The following is a 27,506-nucleotide window of genomic DNA, read 5'->3' as shown; positions in this document are numbered from 1 at the left end:
ATTTAGTGTCATTTTAATTAAATATCAGGATCCACTTCAGGACAATTTATACAAACAAAGCCTCATACTTGACTATAAGCTTGATTTGAAGTAAACACGGACAAGCTCGGCAATCTCATAATATTTCTCCAAAACTCTGCTCAACAGAAGGCTTATATTTTTAGCAATTTTTATGTCTGCCTTTTTGGCTAGCCACAACTTTGGCAAGTATTCTATGATCACAGGAATGAGGAACAAAAGAAAAGTGTTTCCTGTCTTCCCAATAACATATTTTTTTAAAAAGAAGAAGAAATTAAACAACACAGGCTGTTTGGTGGCAGCAAAGAGGACTCTTGATATGTTAACATCTTTGAATGATGAGACCCCTAAGCCTCAATCAGAATACCAATAAAAAAGACACAGAATTATTTGCATTAGTTATGAATGAAGCAATGAACTTCGGTCTGATTTGAGAGATGAAAATAGTGAATATTCATGCATCTTTGTGGAGGAGATACCAGCATTAGATGTTAAAACTGCTCCGGCTTGCTAAAGCCAGTGTTTGCAGCTTCATGATTTCTTCTATTTAAACTCTTTATTAATATCTATTCTAAGCTGTCTAGTATGCTAGTGAATTCCTATTATAAATAAGACCAACTAGAAACCATGAGAAACTGCATTAAGCCTTCAGAATGAGCTAGTTGCTATATTGCCCATTAGCTTTCTTAGCCTTTAAGGAGCACAATTCACTTGCCTCTACTTTTATAGCAGCTGAATATTTTGCCTATCTTGTCATATTATAGAAAGGAAGAGTCAGTCCACCCTGAAACAGATAAATTCTGGGTGTTGTAGAAGTGATTACTGATTACTTAGACCAGTGAACTCGTCCCTGTAGACACAGGTTACCAGATCGCTTTCACTGATAGGCATTCATGCTCTATCCATTTCCCAGGTAGCAATGTTTGGACTGCTATTTTAATTTTGCAAAGGCTTTACTCTATTGATCAAGGGAAAAATGATTACTTGGTATCTAAAGAAAACAGGAGACATATTTAATATATTTCTAAAAGATTAGCAATACAATAATAAACAGGGGCATTGATAACTGATTTTCTCTGTCTAAATTGCCTCCGGGATGTTAAGGAGAGAAAAAGAATAAGCTTAATAGGTGCATGTCCACATGCATATTAAGGTGGCTATTATACACTTTACTACATTTATCTACTTCAAGCTATAGATCAGGACAGAGAATGTAGATAGATAGATAGATAGATAGATAGATAGATAGATAGATAGATAGATAGATATAGATGTAACAATGATATACCATACTCTAAATTGTGTTCTGAATTGCAAAGTAAGTTAAAAATGCTTTCCTTCATTAAATGATTTTATTTATACACACACTTGCAAATATAATATATAGCAATAAAAATATAAAATGTACAAGTCGTGTATACTATGCAGAAAAAGTTAGTTTCAATCCCTAAAATTGTTTTCATAGTTTATTTGAATATTTAAAAAATTTTAATCTTTTGAAGTTATTATCATCATCATTATTACAATCCGTAAAATTGTAAGGAACACCTGTACCAATGAGATCATAGTTTATTTGAATATCTAAATGTTTCTTTTTTAAATGTGATTTTCATCATTACTATCACCAAATACACTACAAATGGCCAATAGAACACTTTACGGTTTGCAAAATGTGTCACATATTCAATCCTCTTGACCAACTTGTAAGTTAGGTGTTATTATCTTTTTTAAAGATGAGGAAATTGTGGTAGAGAGGTGAAATGACTTGTCTAGTCACATGGCTAATAAGTATCATGGAAGGAGAGGCAAATTCAGGTCTTCCGGTATTCTATTCACCCTTCACCAGGCCTAGCAAAATCACCATTGTGCCCAAGATGTCAAAATATTTTAAAGCTTAGTCTGAATGAAGTCAAATCTATTACTGCCCAGGTCAATATGGTTTTCAGTACTCTGCACTGAAATTGTATTTTAATTGAGTAGCTAACTATGTTCCTTATGTAAAATTGAGATTTGAACTCTGGACTTCAATCCCCACAAGCCCTTGCTCCCCTTCCCCAAAATGCTTTGTAATCTCACGGGAATTCTGAGGTGGGCGGAGATCGAGGAAGGATTTAAGCTGGTGGCAAAGGTTTTTGGGCCTCTCTTTTTTTGGACTTCCGTTTTGGAGCAGAGGCAACCATAATGTGAGGTTATTTTGTCTAGGCCTCTGGCCTAGGCACATGTTTCTTACTTGTATATTCTTTAATCCTTAATCCTTAATAAACCTCTAAAAAATATAATACTCCTTGCAGAGAGAAACTAATTTCTACCTGCCTCAGTCTCCCCATATTCCTAAATTTATGAGATCTGTCGCTTACTATTTGTGTGACCTTGGCCAAGTAAATTAACCTTTTTGCACCTCAGTTTCCTTATCTGTAAAGATTATTAGATTTGAAAACCCTTAAAAATCCTTTTTGCTCTAACTCGGTGATCCAATGATCTCCTTGCCCTTATCTTCTACCTCTACCATCACCATCACTAACCCCCATCCTAATTGAGCTCTTAGTTTGGCTTGAGTAGATAACTTTAACAGGCTTGTTTGAATAAATATGCCAAAATACTTTTCATTCTGTCAATATCTAGTCAGAAAATTGTGCATGGCAAAAAGAGATGAAAAGAACTGAGACAGAAAGGAAATTAGTGCCATGGCAAGCTTTCAATATCACACATCTGAGCCAAGTTTTCTTGGTGAAATGACATATCCTAGCGAAAATACCCCTTTTATGTGATTATACACTGAGTAGACATAACCCAAAGTAACTTTTTTTTATTCCTTATCCAGAAATATACATCGTCCACGCTAAGAATTCGGGAAATGAAGGCTAGGATAATTACATCTCATTTAACTTCACCAAACTCTTACTCCCGAACAGTCCAGTATACAACCCCCTAAACTAAAGTTATGTAACAAGGTAATATCAACAATGAGAAACTGCATGATAAAATCCTGCCCAAAAGTGAAAAATGCTAATTTTGTCTCATTTAGCAGCTGGATACAGAAATGCTCATTAGTTTTAAGAGGGTTAATCCTTTTAACTTTTGCATATTGATATGCCAATTATGCCTAATTGTACAAGAGGCATCAGTCAAGGTAATAGTGCATAAACACATGAAAGTTATTAAGTACATCCCAACATGTAATAAAGTAGGTGTTAATTGGTAGCTGAGTTCTGCAGGCTATTGAGGTGGATAATTCATTGAGAGATGGATCACTTGTAATTTCTCTACATAATTCCTTCTGCAGTCTCATGCTGTGATGTTTTCATGCTTGTCAAAAACAACTGCAGCCTAGTGCCTTTTGTTAAACACAGCCAATAAAATATGTTAGGCATCATTAAATATACTTAACTTTTAAACTTTTTCAAAGGTACAGTTCTTACTGATAATACATTATAGCATTTCCAATAATTTACTGTAAACACTGTCTCAAGTTCAGGGTTGAGGAATATTGTAGTTCGTGGAAAAGCTAAGTCAGGTTCATAATGCATTTCCAGCTGATGATGATAGTTTCAAATGAGAAAGTAAATAAAGGGAAATGAATCTCTCATTAGTTACCTTGATCTAAAGAGATATTTCTCACTCCAGAAATATAATCATTGCCTTCCCAATGCCAAATTTGTCTAAGTCGACTGAAGAAAGGATGATTAAAATCATATATTTCTCCAGCTCCCGAGAAGAAATAGCTGTGGGTTAATTTTGCAATTGAACTTGGAATGAAAAATGCAGAATAAATACAATTGGTAACAGGCTACCCAGCAAGTTTATTCCATTTAATAACTCAGTTAGGGATCTGAATATTTCATGGGCACCTACTATATTAACAGAACACCCAATTAATAGCCCACATGGTTCAGAAGGGTGACTGGGACTCAGAGCCTGTCCCCAGCTCACCCATTTCTCGCTCTTGATCTTGCTGTGAGAACAAAATAGATATGGAGTACAAAAGAGTGGCTAACATTGCATCAATAATTTTGTAACATCATATGGCCTCAGCTGCAAGTTACCACCATTATGGAAGAAAATTAACCAGAGGAGACTCATAGCAATCAGTTCGTTTAGTAGCTCAGGATGAGTGCAGGGGCAGGGACACAATTGGCAATAGAGTTCATCTCTAACTATTGCATTTCAAATCTTTCTGATAGAAACAATCTCAACAAAATTACTAACTTGCCAACCTTAAGCAGCCATGCTCCCTTGGTCCTTTAGACCATCATCATCTCCCAATGTCCAAAAATTGTTACCTCATAATATTTGGCAGTTTTCAGAAGGGATACTCTTTGGGGGAAGATTTTTTTAATTTTCAGTTTGTTTCTAGCTAATTTTAGCCCCTGGCTTTGGGAAGTGATGTACTGTATTTGGAAGTACAAACACCACATGCTAGCGTAGCCTCATTATTTTTATGACACTGAAGCATGATAGTGGAGGCCCTTAAAACGAGTCAAAGGTGCTCTTCAGTCTACCACCAAATCCATTTTATAACTCTGGATTAAACCCAGCTCTTCCTCTCACAACTGGGGGCAGGGGGATGTTATTATGACTATAAGTAGGAAAGATAAAACACATTACAGAAGCAGTTTTCTTATGCACATTACTAGAAGAGCTAGAGCAAGAGTAATTCATTCTTTTTAAAAAAAATGTTAACATTAAAAATCTATATGGTAGTAAACCTAGGGTATTTTACTTACAGGTTCAGTGGCCTTCCCAATATCGGTAAGGATCATGGATTTACTTTGGCTCAGTCTGTCATGGTGACTGTTGGCATTTTTGATCCTCATTTGTACAGCTCCTGTGCTTTGGTGGGAAGAATTCTGATTTTCTGCAGAGGTATCAGAATTGGTAGAACTCTGCATGTTAGAGTGTTATCCTGAAAAATATTTTCAAAAATATTATATTATTTTAAGAATATACATTGTCTTAGCAGAACATAACATTGCCTGTTAATCATTAGGGTAAAAAGATTAAACAAATGTAAAAGACAGCTTCTGAGTACTAAAGACCAGAGTAATTACTTTGTAGTTGTTTTTATCAATTAAGGAGCCTCTAATATGTGAGAAAATTATACAGGCTTAAAGGACTTCAAAAGTAGACAGAGATTACTCAAATAAAACAAGTATGTAGGATAGAGTGAGCCCCAAAGCACACTATCAACAACAAGGAAATACTTAAAGGAAAGACTTCTGTGGGGAAAAACTATCAACTCCATCTTCTTGCAGGCAGACATTGTGTTGGTATCTAGAGTGTAGTGATGTGTATTAGTATTGTTTTGTTTTGTTTTGTTTTCTAAAAAATCACTGAAAGATTCATAACCTTTTGCCTAGTCCATTCTTTGTCCTAATGCATATAAGCACAAGACTTGGTCCTAAAAGTTTTAAGGCAAAAGTCTTTGGTCCTGAAAAAGGGCAGGGCTAACTGGTTCACATGAGTATCAGACTCATGACCTTGACTTCACCATCACACTTTTTTATCACCCACAAAGAAAAAAAATGTAGCAGTGGAGAAGATTAAATTGTTATTCTCTGACCAATTAGCATCTTCCGATGTCCCTGACTTTGCTTGACATAGGCCTCACATTAAATTCCCTTTTTCATGAACCTCGATATAAAAATCAGTTTGGAAGAATTTAAGGATGCAAAAGTAACAACACAGAAAATGGCAAAAAGAGATGAATTGTGATTATATCTTCCCAGTAGAATATAGAAATAAATTGGATGCTCAGGAGAGAGCAATATAAATGTTGCAGAAAAAAAAAAGTTTATATTCAGTTTTAAAATGAAAACGGAGGTCAAGACTTTAGAATGGATATAGAAAGGGCTTCCTTTTCTCCACCTCCAATTTTAACTAAGATTTGGGCAAAAAGCTAAGGTGTCATCATGGCCTTGGAATGGATATCAGGCCCCATCCTTTCCATCTTTGCCTACAATTCCTCAAGAGATTCCCATTCCATAGCTAATGGATCCTGCAGAGAGAAATAACAAGAGAAAGGGAGTACAAAATAGAAGCAAGAATAATGATTGCTTATCATTTTCTGGGAATTTCCAGCCCCTGCCATGATAGTAGAAAGGGATGAGTGGCCTAATGCCATTAAAAATCTTCCTATGATTCACTGCTTCAGGAATTCTTTTCATTATTTGCCTTACTATGATTGATAAAGGAACTGGGAGCCCCTAAAGTTATGAATTATGCACATTGGACTCAATTATTTGATCTTTTAGGCCCAACATCCTTCAAGTGAATGGATTGGTTTTTGCCAGAGTGTTTGAGAAGAGGCTAAGGTCAGGCACATCGCCAGTATCAGAAGTCTTATTACCATGACAGCCTCATTGGAAACTGTGACACATAGGAGCAAGGCAAAGTTTGAAACATATTTTGAAAGATAATCCATCCGTAATTGTTACCAATGAAAAATGAGAAATAAAAGAAAGAGGAAGTTAAGATGGCTAATAAAAGCATAGGTAATAAAAAATAGAAAACTGGAGCTCATTTCCAGACCTTGACATATACTGGCTGTGTGACCTAGACATGTAACTTCATCTCTAAGTGCTGGAGGCATTTTTCTAACACTACATACTACAGAGATAGAGTTAGCCTCTATTAGTAGAGAGAATTTCCTGATCTGGGAATACTCTGAATCAGTGAAGACCCAGTTCCTATTACTACATCAACATAAAAAATAGAGTAATAGATTCAGAGTCAGAAAAACCTGGATTCAAATTTCTCCCAAGGCAGCGACTGTGTGACTTTGGGCAAGTCTCAGTTTCCTTCTCTCAGTTTCTCTCAATCTCTCTCAATCTGAATTTCCTCAGCTGAAAAAAAGGGGAAAATCGTAGCACCTTCTTCACAGGATTGGTGAGAGGATTAAATGAGCACATCTGTGTAAAGTATTTTGCAAACCTGGAAGTGCCACACAAGTGGCAGTTATGGCTGTAGGAGGAAATGAAAAGAATGTAAAAAATCTTAGGTATAAATGAAGGTTTGGAAAAGTCATACACTAAAAAAATTGCAGCCAAAGTCACAAATAAGGAAAGAAGACCAATTAAATCATGAATCCAAAGCAACACTTAAGCAGACCAAAGATCCCCTGTCTGGCTAATCTAGGACTGCAAGAAGGAATCCTCTGGTAACTGGGAAACATTGCTCCTTTTATTACATACATGCATATGTAATTATGTATAGGCCTACTCTGATAGGGCAATTTATTTTTTATAGTCACTAAAGCATGCATAAGATCTTATCTCTTGTTCTAAAGGAATTCTATTCTAGAATCCTCTATAAATGATAGGAGAAAAAGGGTAAAAAAAAAGTCAAGCTAAATCTAATCATATGTAGAAAGATAAAAGATCATTTCTTTAATATCCTTTATCTGTTGGTAAAGTATATACCAGAAAGAAAGCTTTTGTTTGCATATTATGTTTTTTCTGCTTAAAATCTTCATTATAAGTCTGTTTCTCTCCATAAAAAGCCCAATGATTATCACCTCAAAAAAAAAAAGGCAACGAATCTGATGACATTTGTGAAGGTAGCTGCTATAATAAGAATAAAATTACATTGTAGCAAATTTTTGACAATGAAATAATGAGTAGTCATTGAGGATCCAGGCTGTATCTCTTGCCTGGGTTTAAATGATCTTGGAACACTTTAGGAATGACCAGTTAGATTTGAATGCCAAGTATTACTCTTTGTAGGAAAGTGTGAGAGGAAAGGAGGAAAAAGTTAACAGGGTTGGACTTAGATCCATTAATGTCTTGTAACCATGTATAAAAAGCAAAATTTTCAAGGAATATTAATATCTATAGGTCACTATGCTATATATATATATATATATATGTATATATATACATATATATATAGAAATTTAATTTCAATAATGATTGTTACATTTGCAGTGATTCTCACCATGTTGTCATTCAGCAGTGGTGCATAGGAAGGACATGCATTAATTGTGCCTTTAAGGATCCCATTCTATCATAACAATGTCCACTTTGCCTTGGTTCTCTTCCTTTTGAACTGTTCCTGCCTCCAGGCCCTTAGAGAATCCTGTTCTCATAGGAGTCCCTTCATCTCTACCTGTTCTTTCTTGGCTTCCTTGACTTCCCAGAATTCTCACCTAAAGTGTCATGTTCTGTAAGAAGCCTTTCCAGTCCTCATAAATATCAGTAACTTCTATCTAATATTATCTTCAATTATGTACATATATACTATACATATATAATATACTAAGTATATTAATATAAATTATTTAAATTTTTTTATTTTATTTTATAACACAAATTTTCTATTTTATAATATATTATATTAATATATAGAACAAAATATTAAAATAAATTATAAAAATAAATGTGTAATATATAAATATAATTGCATATGAAATATAAATATGTATGTCTTGTTTGAAAATAGTAATTGGCATATTTTCTGCCCCATTAGAAAGGTAGCTCTGGCTCAATGGGCCTAGAGTCAGGAAAACCTGAATTCAAATCCAGTATCAGACCTTTCCTAGCTATGGAACCTTGGGAAGTTCACTTTTTAACATTGGATTGTCTGACAAAAAAAAGAACTACTGGATCCACTGGAAAAGGAAATGGCAAACCATTCCAGTATCCTTGACAAGAAATCCCATGGATAGTTCTGGTTGTTGGGATTAAAAAGAGTCTGGTTTGGCTGAACATCAACTCTCCCCATTAGACTGAGCTTCCTGAGAGCTTTAGCCTTCATCTTTGTTCCCACGGTGCTTAGCACAGACTCTGGCCTCTTGCAGGTGCTTATTTACTTGACTAACTAACCTTGTTTCTTGCTGTTCTCCAACTCAAACCCTTCAATTCCAAGCAGGCAGATCTCCTTCCAGGACTCTTATGCTTTCCCACTATTATTTTTGACAGCATGCTATTCATTAGAAGGTTTCCCTCCTCACACACTGTACTATGCCAACAATTTTTTTTCAGATCATATCCTATATCCATGTTTTTTAAGATAGGAATCTTCCCTAATAAATCTTCCCCATTCTGATCACTGCCTTCATTTGCATTCTCCTAGGTCTTCACAGTTTGTTTAACCTTTTTTTTCCTTTTGTGCTTTTATTTTCCTCTCACAGTCTCCTGTGCAGAGGATATCTTATTTCCAATTTTTAAGGTAAGCTCCCCAGTGACAATAATTGAATCTTCCTTCTACTCACCACCATTTTAGTGCTTAGCACATTTCTCACCATACTTTGCATATATAAAACACCTTTAAAGATCTATGACTCTCCCTGTGAAACATCCCCGGTTTTCTTTATATTTTTCCAGGCAGATAACTTTCTGTGGCAGCAGGTAAGCTAGAGGAAAACCACCCAAGTAGGGTCAGGAAAAAAATGTCTGGTTGTCTTGTTTGATGGGAATATAATATAAGGCATTTTTGTTCTGGGCAAATTGTCCTGTGCTTTTCCCCTTCATAGAAAAGTGAGAGGATAATGATAAATTGACAGTTTGGTTTCTTGGGTTCCTTTGTCTCCACTCCTGGACTACAAGTGCTCTCATTCCAGCATTGACTTCCCAGGACCCCCACAGTTTCAGTACTTAAACCAGTCTTGCCCTTCCTAGCAGTACCTTACGTTCCTGAGCTATCACTGATCTAGTCCTCTCTGACCTACGATGGTCAAATAACCTTTGCTACAGTGAATTGAAATAGGAAGAATCACCTCATTTTTCTTAAGCTAGCTAAGTGTCCAATTATATTGGATATAATATAACACTGTTAATTATCAAGTCCCACTATTAACTACTAACCTGACTCGGCTCAACAAAAGTTATAAAGATCTAGGTAAAACATATTAACCTGCTGTCTACAAAGTGGATTTTCTCTCTTTAGTATTTTGATAAGTTAGTCAAAGTAGTTGTTTTCCTTTGCAATTCTATATATTTTATTTTATGAATTTAAATATTTTGAGATGGGGTCATACTCACAAGTACACAAAAGAGGTCAATGATATATACAAAGTTTAAAGCTCCTGATCTAGGTACCGTGCTCATCCTGGAGGTTATGGTGCTTTATCGAGCAGATTGGAAGTGACAGGAAACTAGTAAACCCTCCATGGTTTGCAGAGAATGGATTGATTTTGATCTTCCACTTTACCTTTTTCTGTATTTCTGGATCAACTTGTTGAATAGGAGACATATTTAGTGTGGATTTACCACCCCCCCAAAAAAATTACACTTTCTTAAATGGAGTAACTCTCCATAGAAAAAGAAAGAACATGATCAAAGTATATAATGCTTTCTTGCTAGCATGGAAAAGTGAAACGATCAGAAGAGAACCTTTACCACTCAGCTTCACATCCAATACTCTCCCTTCTGTTGAGGCAGTTTCAAGATAGGCTACTCCAAACCAAGGAAAGCTAAGAAATGGACAGCTCAATTAGCTTCGACCTCACAGCTCTTCTTCCAGTGAATAGGCAAAGAATTGTGAATAATACAACACAATTCATAACTAACCTTCAACTCATGCATTTAAAATAGATAAACTATATATGGAAACTTAGGAATGTGAAAATTGCAACACCCTTACCACAGACTCACAATCTGGTAGAAAGTAGAACTTCTGCATGTTGGTGCTTTTTTACTAATAGTGATTTCTCCTGCTCTCCATTCCCAGCTAATATCTATATGGCTCCTGCCATTCCATCATGGCATCTCCCATTTCTTTTTTATCCCCATTTCTGGTGGCTGGGCTATTTATCACATCTCTTCTGTCCCTCTAAACTCAATGACTTTGGTTACAGCAACTTGCCCTAGTCTCTTCCACTTGTCATTCTTCCACCAGTGAACCAAAGCCCCCAAATCCTACAAAATGATGCAGGAGAGGCATACAAAGCAAGGGGAGAAGCTACAGATTTTGAAGCAAAAGGAATTTTCATTTTGATCTGCTTCATTTACTCATTTTACATATGAAGAAATTGAGGCCCATAGAGTAGAAGTAACTTGCCAAGGTCATACTAACAGCAAATGGTATAGTCAGAATTTGAACCCAGGCCCTCTGTCTTCTTTTGAATGTATCATACTGCTTCTCAATAATGCAGAAGGAGGAATCATACTACACAGTAGATAAGACTACCCACCCTTAAGCAAATATGTGGTAGGATTCTATGACCCTTTGTAGTATAGTATTTATAGTTTGAAAGGACCTTTGTGGCCATCTACCCCCCCCCCCCAACTCTCCACTTCATTATACAGATGAGAAAACTGAAGCTTCTTAGAGTTAAGTGACTTAGACAAAGTCATTTAGCCAATACCAGATGCAAGATTGAACATGGGTTCTCTGGCTTCAAACCTGATACTCTTTCCACTGCCAAATTATACACTTATAAATCCAAGAGTTGTATGAACCAGCTGCCAGAGAAAGAGCTCCCTGGGTTCCTCTGCATCTTTGATGGAAGAGTCTAGAAAGGTAATCCCAACTTCCTTTTTTTTGTTGATTTTCTACCTCCTCCTTCTTCCCCCCAGTTGACCCTTGAAATGCTTCTTTTGGTTATATAAAAGTAATACTAATTATATTCATTTAGAAAAACTATTTACCACTTAAACCCAACTACCATGTAACACAACCATCAATCATGCATTTCCTTAAATATGTCAATTAATTTTGTTGTAAATTTCATCTCATTATACACCTAAAATCAATCAGTTTAACAGTTTGGGGCTCCCATCATGTAGTTTTAATGCATGATTCTCATCTTGTGGCTTATCACAATTAGGGTGACTATCCATACTCAACTAGGTCTTTGTCTTCAGTAAGAATGATGTGTATGAGAGAGACTACAGAAATGTAGGTTGAGGAAATGAACTAAAATATGAAAGCTTCTTTCACTTGACATATTTTCCACCTGGGTTCAAATCCTTTAGCCTCTGAAAATCCATTGGCTTTGCAGAAACTCATCCAGATGAATACCCCCAAGCTGTGAATTGAAATATAAATCTCCTAAGATTGGCTTCTGAGTTTTTCTGGGCTTCCTGGTTTTATACATGCCAGGAGAACAAGAATAGCTTGTGATATTTCAATACTTCCACTTTCAATACTCTCTTAAAAACAGGAAGCAGGGACTAAAAGACACTTGAAAGAAACCAGACAAACTTTTGCTCCCCACAACAGATTTTATCCCCTTGTAATTTGGGGCTGATTTTCCCACTCACAACACAAAATAGGAGTGAATGTGATGCTTTTTCTGTTTACAAATTTAAAGCATTGCTCCTTAGATAATTGGTTGAACTATGTTAATTATGCTGGGACTTGGCTGCATGCCATTTTGAGGGGGTAAGGGGCCTTTTTAGGCTCTCTTTCCTCTAAAAGAGATTTAAATAAGTACTTAAAGGGAATGAATAGCATAGAATTTGTGGATTTGGGAGGGTTCTTAGAGATCATCCAATTTAATCCCCTCATTTCACAGGAGGAGGAATTGACACTGAGCAGTCAAATTATTTGCTCAAGGTCATAGAGCTAGTCAATAGTTTATATCAGGGAGCAGAACTCAGGTCTGCAGAATGCCAATATATTGGGGCTTCCTGCTCTGCCATACTGTTTGCCAGAACTCATTGACCTCTTAGTAGCTTGAAAAGTAAGCTAAATGCTTAGCAAGGTGCCCTAGAAGTTAGCACAGGGCCTGACACAAAGTAGGTGCTTAATAAATGTTGATTGATTGCATTGTCTGAAGAGAACAGAATACTAGGTAGTGATCTAAATCTAATGAGATTATAAATTCAAAGGATATTAATTATAAAATTATTTAGCCAATTCCTGATTTAAAAAAAACTTCTTCTTCTTATAAAAGAATTGAGAAGTATTATGAAAGTTTGATTTTGGAAAAAAAATTGCCCTATTGGTAGAAAGAGCTGCTATACTTATGTAGGATATATGTTTTAATGTTTTAAAAAGAAAAATAACCTTAGGTGCTATGAGGCGTTGTCCCATAACTAAAATTACTCTAGACTTAGGGTTTGGAATAGTTAAGTTCAAATTCCTGGCTTTGCTATTTCACAGAATAACAGATGTAGAGACGAAAGAAACCTTAAAGATGGCCTTGTCCAACCCTCTCTTTTACAGATGTGGAAACTGAGGCACAGAGCTATGTAGTGACTTGCCCAAAAAGGATCAGAGAGAGTAAAAACTGGGCAAGTGATGGTCTCTCTGGGCCTCAGCTTCCTTAAATGGGGCTGGGGGAAAAGTTAAACTTGATGACCTCTAAGGTTGTCTCAAGTTCTAATGATCTGGAAATTCTATGATCTGGAATTTTGGGATGACACTGAGACATTCTTTTTTTCCACCAGTTCTGGCTATGATTTTACTTAGTGTTTACTATGAAACAGACCTCCATTCAAGGTAGAATTCCTCTCCTACTGAAAGTTATGGAATCAAATTTAACTTGATTCAACAAATATTTATTATGCAATTGCTGTGTGCAAGGTCCTGGATAGGAGGGGACAAATTGAAAAAGTTTCTTCCTTCAATGCATTTACATTCTGCTGAGGAGTTATCTGTAGTCAGATAAAAAGTACTAAGTGTATAACAAGGGTGTGCCTCCCAGATGTTAGGGCAACCTGTTCTTACCCTAGGCAGGAAGTATCAGACTCTAAATATATACTGCAGAAACCAGGCAACTCAACATACAGATACAATTTTTCAGAAAGTCCATTTCTATCCCCTGGAAAGATTTTATGATGGTATGTCATAGGGTGTCCTTTTCTTTCTCCTCCCACCTTCCCCTCCCCAGCTAAAATGATTCCTCATGGTGGCAGCTGTAGTAATGTGGGGCATAACCTTTGTGCTCTAGTCTCCTGACAGGTCAGTAATTAACTCACATTACAATTGTTTGTTGTTTTCACTATTGCAGAAGTTTACCAAAATAACATTTTAATTCCACTTTCTTTCCAGTTCACTTTCCTTTTCTTTTTTCTCCCTATGGTTTCTACTTCTCTATTAAGTCTAATTTCCCCAGACCACTTCCATAAGCTGAGAGAATGCAATAAAACTCAGTTTCAGAAATGTCAAACATAATGAGAAAGGAAGATCACAGTAAAGAAATTTGACCATAGCCGCCCCATTGGGTGCCATTGTCTGAGCTGTGCAGGTGTTATATCTAGGAAATAGGATAATAAGGCTTTTCGTGTATGCAGTACATTGAGTTGGGGGGAACCCTTTGAGCATAGTAGTTACTGAAGACCAGCAAGACAGTTTTATGGTAAGGTCTGCCACTGTAATTTCTAGTGGATGGAGACAAGTTAAGGAATGAAAATAGGAAGAAATTATGTAAATTGTATAAGTATGTCTGATCTGTCCCCAAATTGTGAAGTATGGAATCTCATCGGGCCTTCAGCCTTTTCACAGAATGCCTACAATGCTCTTTTTTCTCACAGCTTTCTCTTAGAATCCCGTCTCTTCCTATTCTTTCTAGTTCTTAGTGATTATCCCCCAGCAGATTATATTCTATTTATAAGCATCTGTTTACTTGTTTGTAGGATGAAATACAGGATTCAGGGTGGTTTCACTTTTCTTGTATGACCATGCAAAGAACTGTGTTCAGTTGTTTCAGACCCTTTGAGACTCCGTTTGAATTTTGTGATCAGTGTTATATCGTGTCAGCTGATTTAGTGACCTAGGGCCAGTGTGTGCTGAATTCTTAATCTTAATCTTAATTCTTATCTTATTCTTGCCAGGCATTTCATAGTACTACATTGTTGTACCCTTCTTTGATATGTTTCAGTTTCTAATATTGACTTGTTCAGTTTTCATCTAGAAATAAATCCCGACTCCATTTATAATACTTAGTAATGATGTCCTGGTCCTAAATAGCCATCACACACCTATGAAGTTCTAGTTTTATAATCACATGATCTGGGGGTATCTGGGTCGCTTGGTAGATTGAGAGCCAGGCCTAGAGACAAGAGGTCCTAGGTTCAAATCTGGCCTCAGACCCTTCCTAGTTGTGTGACCCTGACCAAGTCACTCAAACCCCATTGCCTAGCCCTTACCAATCTTCTGCCATCTAAGGCAAAAGGTAAGGGTTTTTTTTAAAAAAAATGACATGATGCAGCTATTTAAAAAAATATTTCTTTGGCTCCATGTTACTGGTTGATTTCATGTGAATGTTGCCAATGGTCTTTTAATATTACTCTTCTAACAGACATTTCTCAAGTCCCATCTATAATTATTTTTGTTATATTCAACAGATTTAATGGTATACATTTAATGTTAGCTTTTACTGTTGTTAGCATAAGGGATATTGTTTGCTTCCAAAGAATATCTTGAAGTTTTTATCTGTTTATCATAAAAACTAAGAATTTTTGCTGATCTTCCTCTTTTTTGTGATGAAGTTCTAATATTTACATAATAGCACTTATCTCCTGGGGTTATCATGAGGATCAAAAGATAATGTCTGTGAAGTATTTAGTGCCAGGAACAGAGTACCCACTTCATAAATGGTTGTGTTGCTTTGTCCCCTTCATTTTTATTTTTTTCTTACTTTTAGGAACAGGTGCATCCCATAGACCAATGTGTTAAACTAAGCAGTTGGACTTCTTAAACCCAATTCACTAATGTTTCTGGATTCATGAGAGGCTTTCACAGTTCTTGTAGCACTTAAAGTCTCTACCAATCCATCATGTGTCAATGAATTTTCCTTCTTGGAAATTTATTTTTCATTTTTAGTAACCATAAAGTATTCTTTGACCCAAATCTACATAGGAACACCAGTAAAAGTAAATGGATTAGACCCAATATACATGAACTGAACGTAACATAATAATAAGAGTATTTAGGTATCAATTCACAGTATATTCAAAGATAACAAAGGCATATAAAAATCTCAGACTTTCATACCCAAAGAGGACAAGAAAGAGAAATCAATAAATACCAAACTATGTATCCATTTTCACATCTACATAGAATGTTTTGAGAATAATCTATGAGTACATTAAGGGCACTGTCAATGAAGAGAAAGAATTTTATAAATATTTTCTACAGTAGACTATAACTTTACTATTGCATAAATGATTGAAAGATAGAGAGTATAACATCCTATAATATACTTTATCTTTGCTGTCCATTGGGGGGGGAAAAAAAAACTTTTGATCCACCAAATGCCCTCTTAAAGGCCTTCCTCCAACAACTTATTCCTTATGCATATATCAAAACCATGGAGGACTCCTTAAAAGATATAACAACAGAATGAACCTCATTCTAAGACCTCTGTCAGTGAATAAAAATATTGTGAAGATGGGATTAACTCTCCCCTATTTATTCATTAGATTTTAGCCACCAGGAATGTATACACCCCAACTTAATTCTTCAGTGGGAGTCGGGAGGGAGTCTATGACCCATGTATGCTAGCAAGTGACAAATCAGAAAAGACTGCCCTCTGGGCAGACAGAAGCAAAGTTAAAGCTGTCATTGGTACACATAAAAGTGGAAGGAAAGCACAGGAAGTGATGCAAAGAATTGTTTTTAAATATGGTGGTAAGTTCCTGTGACAAGACTTTTCCTCTTTGAACTTGGCCTTGGAAGTACTCTGGCTTGGGACCTCAGACTGCTTCCCTTTGGACTGCCATGTGGGTGAGTGAAAAGGCTAAATCCCTTTACTGGTCTTTCTGGAAGGACTAGCCTCCAGAGAGTCCCCTCATCTTGGAGGAGACCTCGTGGCTAGAATCCTTGTTTAATTTACCTTTGGGTCCCCAGCCTCTGAAGCCCTGCCTGGTTCAGACCAGGCTGAAGTAATTATCTCTCTCATTTTCCTTACTTTCACTCTATTTTGTAAATAAACTACCATGAAAGTCATTCTGACTTGAGTAATTAATTTCAGTGACCACACTCTTTTATATTCAGTCCAACCATAATTTTAATCTTTACAGTATAAAACAGGAAGAGTTGTATTTGCCAAAGATAACCACCCTTATCATAGGGGGAGTCCAATACAGTGTTTAAATTAAATGGAGATTCCCAATAAATAGAAGGCTTTCATCCACGTGATCCTATTTACAACTAACATTGTGCTAGTTGCATCAGCCAATACATTTGGGAACCTCTTAGATGTTTTCATTACCACATAAAGGAGTTTGATCTATAGGGAAAAATGGGGAAAGCTAAATGGATGAAAAACATCTATCATTCAGATCATAACATAATTATATAAAAAATCCAAAGTACTATTCCATAAGAATTTTCTATTTTTATATGTTGGGAAGGCACTGCAATTTGACAATAGAACTCAGAAAGAAACAAATGAAAAAAGAACTTTGTTTCCTTTGAAAAAGCTCCTTTAATTATCCCAATTTTTTTCCTGAAACAAAAACCCAATTTTTAAAATCAATATTCTGCCTTATGCCAAGCAACCTTTAAGCAACTTTTCCACCAATATATTTAACTTGGAAAATTGTCAAGGATACTAAAATCCATTGAGACCCATCCCTGTGGCCATACTGGGTAGAAACACAAATGAATAGCTTGGGTTCCACAATGTTCATTTTCTACTCTACCAGGCTGTTGTATGCTCCTTGAACATAGGAATTCTTGATTCTATTTAATCAGTTACCTGATTCTTAACCCCCAAATCCCTAGCACAATACTGGACATAAAGTAGATTTAATTGATTATTAAGGATAGTCCAAGAAATAAATCAGGATGGAATGGGGGATGAAGTGAAAATTTTACTTTGAAATGTAGAGAATGATGATCTTCTACTTTCCTATATGCCTTTACCACAGAAATGAAAGTGAGCCCACAGGTCCATGTGTCAAACTTACAAGCTAAAACTACCTAAATCAGTGAGATGAATCAAGAGAAACAAAGATTTCAAGTTTCCCCATAGCTCAGCATTTCTTTACCCTTCGAAGCATTGCTTAAAGGTAATTTCAGTTTGACTATGAAGTTGGCATTTTATAAATTAGACCAAGAACAAAAATGTTTGCTGAAAACTAAGGAAGCAAATATGAGATAGAATAAAATCTGATGAATTTAGCAATGCCTTTCTTGGGGGGAAAAAAAGTGAACTTTGTAATAGTTAGCTTTAGTTGTCTCATCACTCTGGTCCAATCTCCAAACATTTCCATTGTGCTAGAAATTTGGATTCTACCACTGGGTCCCTCAGACTTTTATAGCTAAGATTTTTGCTTTATTTTTAAACTCTTACCTTCCATTTTAAAATCAATACTGTATATTGCTTCCAAGGCCAAAAAACAAAAACAAAAACAAAAACAGTGACAGCTAGGCAATGGGGGTTGTGACTTGCCCACTGTCATACAGCAAGGCAGTGTCTGAGACCACTTTTAAACACAGGAGCTCCTTTCAATTCACTGAACCACCTCCATACCAATCTGATTTACTTTTTTCCAGAGAAAATGTAACTTGCTAAGTCGTCTAGTCATGTCCTTTCATGCTTTTTAGAAACCCCTTTTTGTATTTTCTTCCTCCATTAGAATGGAAGCTCCCTGAGGTCAGGGATTGTTGTCTTTTTTGTTTGTGTTTGTATCCTTAGAACTTAGAAGAATGCCTAGCATATACTAAGAACTTAATAAATGCTAAATATAGAGTTTTTATCAAACTCACAAATGACTTTTAGAAATAACAGATTATTTGAGAAATTACTATTGCTATTATCTGTTTATTAATAGATATAATTGGTGATATCTGTTACATAAATATTTTACTCTTAAAATTTTTTAGATGGACTGAGATGAGCTGTTCATCAAAAAAGAGATCCTTGGTCCAGTGTTCAGATTACCTAAAACCTTTATAGTTTGATAGGAGGACCTCTTGGAATTCATTGTTTGCTGGCATGTTCTCTCTAAGAAGCCAAAGCCCCTCTATACAATGAGATATTAATGGAGAACTTTAGTGCAGGTATGTGGTACTATTACAATGGGAATCAAGACAAAAATCAAAACAATAATATCAAATTCCTACATAAAATGCCACAGCATCAAAATGGATTTAAAAATAATTTTTGCAATGTATCCTTTAGTCCAAACTTCTGAATCTATTTATTAGTACAAGAAACTCACACTTAAAAATGTAGCAGTCCACCCCTAGCTATGGGCAAGGGGAACAGTTGGTATGTACAGATTGCCTTAGAAGAGAGAATGCTCAGTCTTGAGCATGCTCAGTATTGCACATGGCTCGGAAAGCCTCTGACCCTTGACCCCAGCTTCCCCCAGGTTAGTCGGGAACACAGATTTCTTTGTGCTCACCTGGTTAAGAGAAACCACATCTATACCTTGTCATTAACCAATGAGAATCATCCCTATGTACTGTGTATATTTGCATATAAAAGATTATATTTAGCCCAGCAAGCTCCACCTCTCTCTCTCTCTCTTTCAGGAGCTGATGGCTGTCTTGGCAGGAGCTTGGCCTCTGGCCAAGCTCCATCTTTAAATCTTCTCTATCTCTCTTTCATCTCTCCGACCTATGTGGTATTAAATGTGGATCTCTGGACTGGTAAAAGCCTTCGAAAGGGTCCTTTGATCAAAGCTTGGCTGTGGCTTATTGATAATTAATAAAGACTCATTCCTGCCACCTCATATCTCTAATTTGACTCCATCATCCCCCTCGTGGTATTTAAAACTTCTATCCTGTCTCTATCTTCCTACCTGAAAGCTTCTCTCCCCTCCGAGGAAGCTTTAAAAAAAAAAAAAAAAACCTTCTATCAATGTAGATTTGTAATAATACAATATAGAATTTTAGAGAGTTATCTAGGAAACTGAGACTAAGAATTTTGATTTGCCTATTACATATTTTACTGCCACAGATGATGTATTATCATTATTCTATAGCTATTTATGCTCTGTATTTATTTGAAGCCTAGGGCAGTTACATGGTATACTGTTTAGAGTGATGGGCTTGGAGTCAGAAAGCCTCATCTTCCTGAATTCAAATCTGCCCTCTGACACTTACTGGCTGTATGACTTTGGGCAAGTCACTTAACCCTGTTAGACTGTGTGTCTTCACCTGTAAAATGATCTGGAAAAGGAAATGGCAAACTGTTCCAGAATCTTAGCGAAGAAAACCCCCAAATCAGGTCACAAAGAGTTGGACATGACTGAAAACAACTGAGCAACAAAATCTATTTGAAGAGAAAAGAAGGATATAAACTAGTACCTTTGGGTTATCTTAATGATGAAAATGGATCTATAGGAAAAAAAATGTTTTAGCAAGATATCTGCCTTGGTTTTTCTCATAGTTAAAAATATAGTTTAGGGATATTTAAGGTATGCTAAGTAACCTGATGATCTGCACAGATACAAAGCAAGCTTCATAAGAAAACATAAGAACACTAAAATCATTATAAGAAATGCATTTCTTACCACAGAGGTTGAGGGAAGATTGAAAAAAAAATAAAATTTTCCAAAATTCAATAATTTGTGAGTGCTGTTAATTTTTTAAATTTTATTTAATTGATTAATTTAGAGCCTTTTTCAGGATTACAAAAATCATGTTCTTTCCCTTCCCTCTCCCTGACCCCCTCCCATATCCAACACACAATTCCCTGGGTTTTACATGTGTCTTTGGTCAAGACCTGTGTAGTTTTCAAAGCATTTATCAATAAAGTTTCTCATTTTATCTTAACCACTCAGTGAGGTGGTAGAAAGTACTATAGAATCCCAGTATCTTGGATTTTGGATGGAAGGAAAGAAGGAAGGAAGGAAGGAAGGAAGGAAGGAAGGAAGGAAGGAAGGAAGGAAGGAAGGAAGGAAGGAAGGAAGGAAGGAAGGAAGGAAGGAAGGAAGGAAGGAAGGAAGGAAGGAAGGAGGGAATGAGAAGCAATTAGCTCTTACTATTTGTTCTACCATGGAACGAAGCACTGGGAATACAAATACAAAAATGAGATAATCCCTGCCCTCAAAAAGCATGCTGATTCAGGATCACAAGGCTGGGAAGTGTCTGAGGCCACATTTGAACCTAGAATCTCCCATTTCTAGGCCTGACTCTATCCACTAAGCCAACTGTCTGCCCAATTATTTGTTTTTCAAACAATTCATGCCTATTCCTGGTCCTGTACTATTGTGGGGATACCCTCTGCCTCCAAGCAGGTGCTCCCAGCTTCTTTGTCTCCATACTAAGGATTCTTAAACTTGTGTGTGTGTTGTGGACTTTTTTTGGATCTTGAAATAAAAGAAACATTAATCTCAGTTAGAGGTTAGTGAAAATAAAGAAATAATTTTCCCATCTAAGTTCATAGACCCTGAAAATCTAGACAGAGACCCTTTGGGGTTTCTGGACCCAAGAACCCCATCTCTATACAATGTTTGGTAAGCTTTTAAGGCCAAATTCTACAATTTATGTGAAGCCTTTCCCCAAAACATTCCACTCTGTAATAATTTCTCTCCCTAGTATACTACATGTTTATTAAGAAATAACTATGTGTAAAGCATTGTACTAAATATTGAGAGATTTAAACTTTAAATAAGGCATGGCTGCTGGACTCATCTGTCTCTAATTAATATATATATATACATATATATATATACACTTCATTTTATTCATTTTTGTTTTTCATGTACTTACTACCTTCATCTCAGTGAACTGATATTAAAATATGCAAACTAAATTAAAGCCATTTTATATGTAAAATTCCTCTACAACTTTATCATCTTCTTTATTATTCTTTACTTTTTGATGCTGATTTAATAATAAATAATAAATTTAATTTTAAAAATATTTAAAGGCTTATTGTTTGAAGACAATATGGCAGAATCTTATTAATTTCTATGAAATAAAAGTTCAAATAAAATATAGGGCCTGCCTTCAAGGAACTGACAATCTAGTAATCTTCACCTTGCTTATCTCTCTAAAGTAAAAAGTCTTCCCTGAATAGTACTTCATGGTAGAGTAGATTAGACTTTTGTAAGACACTGTAAGATGCTAAGGAAACGGAAAGCATTACATGAAGTGATACAAAATTAAGTGAGCGGAACCAAGAGGACATTTACACAGTTCATATCAACATTGTATTGGGATAATAAAATCAATGACAAATAATATTAGATTTATCATAATAATAAATAATATTATATTGCTGATGAATATATATATAATATAAAAGAATATAAAATAAATAATAGATAATAAAATAATAAAATATTGTGATAAAAAAGTCAAATATGAATACTAAACTATTATCAGCAATACAACAATCCAGAAAAACTGCAAAGGACTCATGAAGAGAAAGGCTATCCATTGCTAGAGAACTAATAGAGTTTGAATGCAGACTGAAGCATAATATTATTTAATCTATTTCTTCCATGAATTTTCTCTAATATAGGTGATATGTACTCTTTCACAACGTGATAAAAAAGAAATATTTATTGTAGAATAAAAATACACATTCAACCTATATCAGATTACGTGCTGTTTTGGGGAAGGGGCAAGAAGGGAGGAGAACCTGGTTTGCAAAATGTCAGAAAATAATTATTGAAAATTGTACTGACATGTAATCTGGGGAAAAAATGCTGCTAAGGAAATCAGCAAAGGAGATTATCCAAGGACAGATGCATGCTGTCCTCAGATATGTGTTTACAACCAAGAAAGACCAATTCAATTAGACAGGTAAATTTTTTAACTAACATGTTTACTAAGTCCAAATGCTCAGGAAGGATATCCAGGTACAGCTATCTAGGGAGATGTCTTAGTCTATGATTATACATTTCAATAACAATAATAGGCTGCTGCATAGGAATAATTTGTTAAAGCTGAAAAGCTACCCTCCTTTTGGGATGCCAGCTTATATAAGATCCTCCAAAAAGGCCTTTAGTCTCTGCCCCCTCCAGGTCTCCATGACTAAGGGCTGTGCATGTGCTTCAGTTCATTAATAGCATGCAGCCTAATCATCACCTTAGGGCCCAAGGTTTGGTCAAAACAAATAATGCCTAAGACAGAGGTGGATCTCTACCAGATGTTTTAGCTTGCTAAAGCATACTCTTCCTTAAGCCTGTTTAAGAACTGTCAGGGCATACTCTCCATCCTGGCGTCAGCCCCTGGACGAGTAGCCGGCTAATAGGAGAATGTATACTGGGATGCAGGGAAAAGGGTCAGAATGTGCTCCTAAGAAGAAAGAGACAGAAGAGTGCCTGAAGTAGGAGGAATGAGTCTGTGCATGTGTGAGAGTTATCAGGAGTAGGGAGAAAAAATATGACTATAGGTAACAGAGGCAGGAGCTTAAATGGAATTAGAGAATGGTGTTATGTGTTACAGGGAGGCTCTGCAGAATCAGCAAGTGTATACCCTACCTTCTATGAATACCAGGACTGAGGAAATATGAGAAGCAGATAGATGGTCAGACTGGATATGGGAGAGAATGCCTGAAAGTCAAATTTTTTCTGTCCTCTGAAATCTCCACAAGGGTAAAGTTTGTTTCGGTAGGGGATGGGGATATTCATTGCTGGCATTAATTAGGTTTTGATCAGAAAGCCTACAGTGTTAGGTATCCTTTTCTTTCTAACTCTGTAATACTTTTCCCCCCTTTGTGCCTAGGTTAGTCCAGACACCTTCAAAATTTCTATAGTACTTCTATAATGTACCCCCTAGGATTCATTTTTCACATGGTCTGGCTCTACGAGGTGATTCAGATAAGGCCTCAGACATTTTCTATCCTTCTATGCTACAAAGGAAATAGGTAGTTGAAAAAAGTGAGAAAAAAATTATGACAAATAATGAAATAGGCTTAGAAAAACTTATTCTGTAAGCTTCTTTAAGGTAGAAATGAGACTTTATTTTTATTTTTCTGAATATCTACCATAGCAGGAAGATATCCTTTAGATTTTAGTAAGGAATTATCTTTTTACCTTTAGCATGCATGCATTGATTGATTGACTGATTCTCAATTTGCTTCTGTCGGCTTAGAAAAAGGTAAGTTCATGAAGTATATACATATGTAGCTAGAATTGGAGAGGATGGTAAGTATATCTTTCTATTGTCTAAATAAGAGGGTAAGGGATAAGGAGTATATGAAAGTGGAGGTTTCTGATAGTGACTGTCTTTTCTGTAAGATATGCATGCTTCTTTCTCTGTAATACTAAGCTGGAAATAAAAATTAAATTTTAGTGGCTTGAAAAACACTTGCAGAAAATCCTGAGGAGGTGGTAGAGTAAGAAGTAACGTAGAGTACAACTTCTTTCACACATCATTTCCCTCCTCAAATTAAAAAAAAAAGAAGTAAAGACCTCCAAAATGTAGCAAAATAACTATAATATAGCAAGGGGAGAATAGAAATAATCCAGTAGAAATGCTATTTTTAGAGAAAAAATAACTCAAAGCAATTTCCACAACCTAAAATTGGCTCTGGTGCCTGCTACCTATCCCTTGCTCCCTATTTCAGTATCTTTAACCAGGTTATTCCATGATAGGATCCTGAATTTCAAATCTGTTAGAATTTTAGGCATTTACTGTAAATTAACCCCATAGTAGCATCCAAGAGGAGATTCCTCTCTAAGAGAAGATTGAAAGTCAGTAATCAAACTAACTTCAAAATTCAAGAAAGAGAGTGGTTGTGGATGACATTCTGGAGAAAAAAAATTAAGAGGAAGAAAGGGGATCCAAATTTGCATCACTTGCTACAATTATTTGTTTTGTCTCAGGACTATATAGTCAACTAACAGAAGTAAGAAAAAGCTAGAGAAAAGAAGAAAATGTAATGCTTAAGGCCTTTTCCATTTCTCTCCCATCTCGTTTTTCTACAAACTTACCTCACTGGCATAATGATTTATGCTCAAGTCAATCTTAGAGGGAAAGATGGAGCCCAGAAAAGTTGAAATAGGAAAAGAGAGTAGTCTCCACTATAACAGATTCTCATAATCTTCTTTTAGCTGCCTTTCAACTAGCCAACATTACCCAATTGAGGGTCACATACCTCAGCCTACGGGATAACAGATGGAAGGCATCAAGGGAGGGAAAAAGAGATACAAGATCATAGGACTCACAGGAAAGAAAACATTGGTGGCAAAAAAAAGCATATTTTGTAGCAAAAACCATGGAGAGTAATTGATAAAGACAGAGGGAGGCTGAGCACAATCCATCTCCAATGATCTAGAACTTTACAACAAAGGAACCCATGTCATTCCCTAAAGAAGTTGAAGGTGTTGTAACAAATTCTACCAGACCACCTGAAATGACAATGAAACAATTTCAAAAGTGTCTAAATAACTAGAAGAGGAATACAGTGAAAGAAGGGCAAAAATAAGAGATACAGATATTAGTGTTTAAGGAATATAGCAATAATTCCAACAGGAGAATAGAAACTTTAGGACAAAAAAAAAGACACTTTCAATAAAAATAGAAACTCTGGAAAAGAGAATGAAAAATTAGAACAGTAATCATCATAAGTTCATCTTAAAAAAATAATGGGAATTAATATCTTTTAAAGATGATTAGAAGAGGAACATACTAGAACTCTACAAAACAAGAAAATAATTCTAATCCTAAATGTAAATGCATTCACTTTCCTATTGAAAGGAAAGATAATGGATAAAACCCCCCAACAAATTATACATGACAAATATATTTAAAATATTCACATTTACAGATGAAAAATAATTTTTAAATTATGTTGTGATTTACAGAGTTTAAGTAAGTGAGTTACAATGTTTATCTCAGACAAAGTGATAATTAAAGTTGATAAATGCAAAGAAAAACAAATAAGGAACATACCTTATGCTTAAAGACACTATAGATAATGAAAAATATCAATATTTAATATATTTGCAAGAATTTATATAGCAAGTAACTTAATAAAGTAAGTTATATGAATGAGTTTAACAAATCCAATAGAAACACAAATGAGGAAAACATAATGAGTTGAAACAATTTTTTGAAAGAATTAATTGCCTATAATATTCAAGATATTTTAAAAGAATCATATTCTTCAATATCACATAATAGTTTTAGAAGAATTGATAATATTCCTATGCAAAACAAATGAATATTAAAAAGAATAAAAATGTAACCTTTTCAGATCATAGGACCTAGAAAGAACTAGGCCTATAATATCATTGGTTTAAGGAAAAGCCAGATGAAGAATGTCTCCCTAACAATGCAAGTTAACTCCTTTTTTGAAGTTTAAAGTACTAGAGGGTTGCCTAATATTGATAGGTTAAGTATTTTATCCATAGTTATACAATCAAGTCTTGTCGGAAGAGAATATTGAATTCAGGTCTTCCTGGATCTAAAGACATTTGTCTACCTACTATTGCCCACCTTGCAATATTATAAATACTATAAAAATAGTAGGAAAGACAAAATATGGAAAAGGTACAAACTAATGACAAAATTTAAAAGAGAAATGATTAATGAACTCACCATTTAATTTAAAAGCAGAGAAAAAATGAGTGACTAAATACAAGTACAACAGAAGAAATAGTAACAATCAAAAGTAAAATAGAAAAACAAAATTAAAAAGACTAGAATTTTTGATTAACAATGACTAATAATACTAATTAACCATTAATTAATTAAGGAAAAGGAAGATGAAAATAAAATCATCAAAAATGAAAACAGAGCAAAGTGAATTCATAAAAAGGGGAAAATCATAAAAAGCATCAGAAATGGCTATACAATTATGTACCAACAAAATGGAGAGTTCAAGAAAATTGATATGTATCTACAAAAATATACAAAGAAATAAAGATATTAAATAATTCAATGAGAGGAGGTGATTTAGTCTTCAGTAAGAACCATTCCCCCCATTTAATGTAAGGGCCTAAGGATGTGAATATCTTTCAGAACTGAAAACAAGCAACATGAAAGATTTCTCTAAATCTCATAAAAGATGTAAATTAAAGTACTTTTGAGGTTTTATCTCTCTCCTAAGCAATTATCAAAAATGATAAATGATGGAAATAGTCAGTGCTGAAAGGCTAACAGGAAGAAAGGTCCACTATTTGTAGCAATACAAATTGATTCAACCAACTCAAAAAATAATTTTCTGTTTTGCTAAAATTGAAAAAGTCACTATATTCTTTGTGCTCTTTGTTAAGGAAAAGGTAAAAAAAAATAAAAAAGGCTCAAAGACTCAATAGATCCCAAAATATCATTGTGGTTAAAGAGAACCGGAAGCAAAGAATGTACCAATCATTGTGGTGGATTAGTGTAAAAGAATCTTATTGCACCATAAGAAATGATAAATATGAGGAAATGGCTGAAACATTAGAAGTATGATATGAACTGATATACAATGCAATAAACAGAACCCTGAAAACAATATATGCAATTATTCCAATAATGTAAGCAAAAAGAATGGTAAAAGGAACACAAATGCCATGTAATTGCAATGATCGATATTGGCTGTGGAGAAGAAATAAGAAAATTCTGACTAAAATGTTTTATGCACTATAAGATTTTTTTTCACTGTGTTCATTGGTTTGGCTTAGCTATATTTCTTTATTATAAGAGAGGGTTGACAAGAATGACTTATTTAAAAACAAGACATTAATAACATTTGATCTAAA

General features: G+C 35.2%; 1 protein-coding gene across 5 annotated transcripts in view; it reads right to left on the bottom strand.

The window, feature by feature from the left end:
- The window catches only part of ARHGAP15 (Rho GTPase activating protein 15), an 892,738-nt gene that overhangs the window by 829,070 nt on the left and 36,162 nt on the right, over positions 1-27,506 (bottom strand). For 3 of the 5 annotated variants that reach the window (XM_056793814.1, XM_007494120.3, XM_056793815.1), the window contains exon 2: positions 4,743-4,921. In XM_056793814.1, the coding sequence (XP_056649792.1) occupies positions 4,743-4,907 (165 nt within the window). In that variant the 5' untranslated portion in view covers positions 4,908-4,921. Of the gene's footprint in view, positions 1-4,742; positions 4,922-5,364; positions 5,459-24,749; positions 24,879-27,506 lie in introns of those variants that run through there. The other 2 variants (XM_016433616.2, XM_001364610.4) reach the window with 2 other exon arrangements.

Source organism: Monodelphis domestica, chromosome 4 (genome assembly GCF_027887165.1).
Source record: "Monodelphis domestica isolate mMonDom1 chromosome 4, mMonDom1.pri, whole genome shotgun sequence".
In the NCBI taxonomy this organism is placed as follows: Eukaryota; Metazoa; Chordata; class Mammalia; order Didelphimorphia; family Didelphidae; genus Monodelphis; species Monodelphis domestica.
This window is presented reverse-complemented; position numbering and strand designations above follow the sequence as displayed.